We start from the raw sequence: 6,000 nt of genomic DNA on the forward strand, positions 1-6,000 counted from the left end.
AAAAACCCCTTCCTTGAATTGGAACTGCTGACTCTGTACTAGCTAACTGCACTGATTCATCAGTGTGGATAACACACATCCATCCGACTCCTTGCAAGATTGTAACTTTAACACATTTGTGAGATTGTTCTAGGCAGGCATCATGTCTTCATATACGTTTTTGAACTGCCCATACATGATTTTACATGGTGTTATGATCAGTTTTGTTTTGCTTTCTTAAAATTAACTGTTTTGAAGTCAGGGGGACAATTCACATGAGTTAGTTACATTTGTGAGTGTGCCTGTGCCATGTTGGCTAACGCAACAAGGACTGAACATGGCACTTCATATGAGTGGCCAAAGCTTTCTAGCTGTGACTGGAAAGGATCCTGGAAAAGATGCAGAGGAGACTGTAATGTGCTTACTAATGGGTTATATAAAGATTTGCAGTAACATGTACCTCGATGGAAGAAAATAGGAGTAAGATGGGATTTTTATGGACTATACGAAGAACAAAGGACAGAATGGTGATTAATAAAAATCTAGCAGCCATTTCCATTGTAATTCCATTATACTACAAGTACACGGGAAACTTCATTTTAATGTGGAAAGGTTCCCATTTTTCCAAAGCTGTAATGCAGCGTGCAGTTCAAATCGGGCTGTGTAGTTAATTTGACTGTGTAGTCAAAGTCTATGGCAACAATTGCTGCAACACACTCCAGGGAGGATTAGACATCCTCTGCAGGGGAGGCTGTGCAGAAGGGGCCAAGGGGAGAATAGCTCAGCGAGGGCCCCTCGATGGGCTCCCTGCGCGGGGAGAGTAGGGGAGCTGTCCTCCTTCCTCTTTGTGCCTTCCTGAAGCTCTTCTCTTCCCTCTCGAAGCTCTTTGCGTGCCCCTTCCTCTGCCCACATGTTGGGGCAGCCCCCAGAAACTCCTGGCTGGGGCATACTCCTGCAGAAGCAGCTTTGTGCATACAGCGTAAAGCACATTTATTCCCTCTCCCTTGGACCTTCCCAGGTCCTTGAGCTTGGCTGTACTGGGCGAACGGAAGTCACACCAGCCTCCAAGCCGTGAGACAGTATAGTTATTGAGTAACTGTGATCCCATAGGCTCTTTCATAACCACAGCATGTTGTTTATGCAGAAAAAAAATAAATGAATACAGCAAGGTTGAAATGCTCTTGAATGTACAAAGAAAGGCAGGAAGAAATCACAGGAGAATACCTCTCTCTGATGTCTTCTGCACTATGCTTTTTACTGTCATTTTCTTAATGTATTAAACTTATCTTCTAAAAATCACCCACTGAGGAAAACAGATCCTTGGGCAGGATGAGAGGGATGAAGAGGTGGGAAGGGCGAGCATGAACTTTGCCACAAGCCTTTCCTCTCTCAGATCAGAGCTGGACAGCAGCTGCCTGGGAAGTCAAGCTGTTGAGAACTTGCTTTTATTTAAAAGCTGTAGCGAACGTTTGCCTGGAAGGACTGCAGAAGCTTTCGTAAGCGTTCATTAAGGCAGGCGAACTGTCCAGTTTGAGCAGGAGCACTCAGGAGCGCAGAATCTGGGGCGAAAGCTCCCGGTTTGCAACCACGGCCCAATGTAGCAACGGAGAACTAAAACACACACTGCCAGGGAGGTGGAGAAGGAGGGAGGCAAGGATGTTGGGGACTTGCCGGCCGGATGCCGCAGGACGTCACCGGGAATTTTGCTTAGGTAAGAACAGCACGGTCAGRTGGGTGTTAGAGAACTAAAGGAGACGGGATGCTAAGGAACGGTTTCTCACATGGTTGTCTTTTGAGTGGCCTACGATGCCTAATGAGTGCAGAAGGCAGGAACTTCGTATCAACTATTACAACTTAATTCTCCAATATACTGCTTTAGTATGTCTGAATAGCTCTCTGTAACTCCTTTTCCCTTCACGTCTACTTATGAAAAACAAATTTACAAAGCTCCCTGAAGATGCAAAAAACGACTTCTAATAAGCTTTAGAGAAATGTCTCCCTGATTTAGGTGCATAATACTCATTGACATCTGGTGATACTTAACTGCCTGATCAGATACTTTCGAAAATTCACCTGGATGTCTGTCTGTCTGCGTAGGCAAACAGTATCTCTGTAAATGTAACCTTTTTTATCAACTTATCTACTGCTCTGTTCAGGCCTCCAGGTACCAGGCTTTGCCCCTGCTACCCAAGTGTGGCTTCCTAAAGTTATGGAGAAGCACAGCACCCATTTATCTTACAAAGGTACGTGTCTAATGCAATCTGCGATTTCAAACATAGTAAGCTACCTTTGCTTCTTACAGACTTAGAAGACCATATGATTTTTCTGAAATGTTTGATCTGAATTTCACTGAMTTTCACAAAACGTACGGATTACAGTCAGTTCCCAAGCTGTGAGATGCTGCTGAAGTAAGAGTCAAATGTACCTGTATTTGTAAACAATATTTGTCAAAATGTTCCAAAAAAGAGGAGATATGCTCTTTCCATAGACACTTCCTAAATATTCACTGAATTATTTTACCAGATATATGCCAGAGAAATCTTGCTTTATTTAACCATGCAGGTTTTCATTTCATCTTTACACTCATATATGTTTTTCTTTTAACTTGTCCAAGTATAACAGTATAATGATTATGTAAATCRATGCTCCTACTAAGACACTACTTTGACATACATGTTGGTGCCATACGTAAACACCAAGCATGTATATAATAATCACAGTTAGCAGACGTCTCAGATCCAATTGGGATGACAAATTTTTGTGATGTAGGTTTTTTTGACAAATGGCAATGAGAATTTAAATTTTTGCATGTCTGAAATAGAAGTTGTGCACATGATTAGAAATAAGATAACAGAGCATTTGTTGCCTGACTGTACTTTACTAATGATTGCTTTAATATACCATTCCCTTGTTAACGATGCTATCAATTATTTTGCTTCAAATTAGCTATTGTGACTTTGCGGTCTTTCTGCAATGTCTGTCATTAGGTTACAGAAACATAAATCAAACTCCCATCTTTTCTACATCCATAACCATAACATATGGCTTTTATTAGAAAATGTTAACTGTCTTAATGTCTTCCTAATGGACAGTGTGTGCATATGTTGATGATGAAAGCCATCTTCTTTCATGCAAAATATTAATGTGTATGGCCTATGTCTCCATAGATACAAGTTAAAGAATGATATTTTAACYCACGAAATATTCAGTATATACTTCAGCTTTGCCTAGAATTCATATTTCTCTAATTTAACAATCCTTTAAGGAAAGAGCAAGTTAGAAGTAAATCAGGGATTTAATTGCACCAGATACGCACATGTAACAGTGAACAAACTGGATAACAAGATTGGAATAAACAAATCACTTTAAAAAATGCCTATTCTTGAATGGAAATGCCCGTACAGAATGGGAAAATGAAATTTATATTCTGCTAGAATTTCAGCTTGTACATCACAAAGATTCTTACTATGGGCTATTCCTTTTGTCCTCCAACCTAAAACACAGGAACTCTTCCACGAAAAAGGGTGTTTTAGCCTCTTGTCTGTTTGTATCCTTTTCCCTGGGACAGCATTATCCATTTGGCTTTTGGACCCCTCCACAAAAAATTGGGCAAGCACACTGCTTTGACCTGATGTGTTTTACCAACAGATTCCTGGCCACCAGAGAGATCTGCTATTCAAATTGATGCCTGTTAATGTTGGGCTTGATTAAAGGAAGCTAACTAAGCCTTTTGAAGGATACCCTCCAGCCTTCCCTCTCCATTTCCATGTTCCCTTGGCAGAAATCAGGGATTTGAAAGCTGCAGTTCAACAGCATCATCCTTTCATGTTATGGTAAATATTTTATTATTCCTTTATCCTCCATGCTGTTTAAAGGAATTCATTTAAAATATTTAATTCTTTGTTCAGGGAGGAATTCTCCAAAGGGTAGGCAAACACGAATGCACCAAGAAATGACTTCAGGCTCTGCTCCAGCTTTTCTCATTCATTCAGCCTGCAGCCCTGGCAGCTGCCTGCTGGATCCTCCTCAGCCTGAAAGCCTCTCGTTGCCACCAGTCCACCACCGGTTCACGCACGGACCCGGTCCGCCGGCCCTCGCTCCCTCCATTTCCACTCCGCTTCCCTCCATCCATCCGATTTGCCTCATAATCTGAACTCGCTCCTTTGATCCTCATCAGCAACACGGATCATCCTCCCACACCCGAGTACCACTCATCCCTGCTGAGGGCTGGCAACAATTACACCTTAACAAAGGTACATCTGAGAGAGGAGTAACACTTATCCAAAGCAATTGCTTTGTGAAGGCACTATCCTTCACCTARTTTTCTTGCTTATCAAAACAGATACCTCATGGGGTTAATCCTGCTGCAGTGCCTGAAGCAAATGTTTACTTTTTGACCTGAGAAGCAGAATCAGGCCCTAAATTAACACAAGAAGCCGTAATTATTCTCATGTGTGATAGCATCAAAGGTACCTACTTAGAGCCGGGTGCTTGTTTAAGACCATGCTGGTACACAGCTATGCTGTGAACTGCACCTGCACCGGCGCCTGTTCCCTTCCCGAAACGACTGCAGACACCAGGAGGGAGGAGCTGTCCTTCAGTAGCCAGGCAAGTCGCCTGTCAAACACGGTGTCCCTTCTACATGAATGAACCCTCTCCTCTGATTAATACTTTGTCTTTCCCATAGGGGAAAAGAAAGACCGGGGAGGTAAGTGAAAGCAACCGAATTACTCGTTCGCAGAGCAGCACAATCATACATGTTTAACGTGGCGCGTATGAGGGAAGCGAAAGGGACACACTCCCCTTGCAGTCCCAGCAAACAAACTCTCCAAATACCCTGCTCCTGCGGGGACTGCCTGCTTTGAGGATTATTTCTCCTCCTTGTGAAGGGGAGAGAGCAGTCAGGCCATAAGAGGACTGGAGAAAGTGCTCTCCTTGCGAGGGAATAACTGACTAAAAATTGGTGCACAGAGGGACAGGGAGGTGGTCCTCATTCCTCTGCGAATTACCCGCTACATGGAGGTGCCCTTCTGCCGTGGAAGAGCTTCGTCTGGGAACGGGACCCTGCCCTGGGCTGTATATGGGTTTTTGGGAGCCAATGCGCGGCAGCCCGTGGGAGGGAAAGGGTGTCGGGAAGCCCACGTACGGGTGCGTGAGCTCGCACCTGGGTGGTCCCCAAGAGGCCGTGCCCCACACATGGGGGCCTGCTCGAGAGCACAACTCCCCGCTCTGGGGCCTCCTCTACAGCAGCACGCCCGGAGCCCACGCACGCTTCTGCGTGGCCGTACGCACGGATACCTGCTCTACCGCGAGCGTGGAGGTGATGCTGCTGGTGCCGGGAGGAAGCAGGACTGCAGGGAGGTACGAGCGTGCTGGCGATGGGGGTGCGGATTGCATGGCTTACCCTTGCATATCTGGAGGAGTAGGGATCCTCAAAGAGTGCCCAGATGCGGGGCTGCCACCTTCTCCAGAAGCCCCCAGACCTGCCATCTGGGGAGTCACTAAGCGCTAGGCGTTTTGTCATCTCCAGCTCCTCTTCGCCGTCGCCAGAGTCCCCGGTGCCATCTATGTCTCCGTCCTCGGCACTGCTATCCAGGGGCGCCCCGCCGAAGCTGTCCAGCGCCTCCTCGGCGTCGCGGTGCTGCCGGTAGGTCATCCAGCAGCAGGGCTCCACATCGGTCTCATCGATGCCCCAGAAGGCCAGCTCCTCCTCATACAGGGGGCCGCACACGTCCGCGGGGCAGTGCAGCTTGCCCGTGCGGTAGTAATTCAGGATGTGGGCAAAGACGCCCGGGTGGCGGTCGAAGAAAAACTCATCCGTGCGGGGGTCATAGTCGAAGTGGCTGTGGGCGTCGGGCTCGGCGATCCAGGCGAGGCGCGTGCCGGGCAGGGTGCGCAGGGTGCTGCGGTAGGTCTGGTGCCTGGTGCCTCCCACGTTGATCACGATGCGGTCGCTCTCGTCGCCCTGGCCCATCGCGTCGCTTATCGGGCATGTCGCGGCTTCGTGCGAGCGGGCGCGGC

At 46.8% G+C, this 6,000-nt stretch overlaps 1 protein-coding gene across 1 annotated transcript in view; it reads right to left on the reverse strand.

Annotated features, from left to right (window-relative positions):
* KCNC1 (potassium voltage-gated channel subfamily C member 1) overlaps positions 1 to 5,953 on the reverse strand; it is a 105,357-nt gene extending 99,404 nt beyond the window's left edge. The window contains exon 1 of the mRNA XM_085317133.1: positions 5,384 to 5,953. Coding sequence (XP_085173259.1) covers positions 5,384 to 5,953 — 570 coding nt within the window. The remainder of the gene's footprint in view (positions 1 to 5,383) is intronic.
* Positions 5,954 to 6,000: the final 47 nt, after the last annotated feature.

The sequence above is a fragment of the Rhea americana genome, unplaced genomic scaffold, assembly GCF_003343005.1.
Source record: "Rhea americana isolate MKP2758 unplaced genomic scaffold, rheAme1 scaffold_49, whole genome shotgun sequence".
NCBI lineage: Eukaryota > Metazoa > Chordata > Aves > Rheiformes > Rheidae > Rhea > Rhea americana.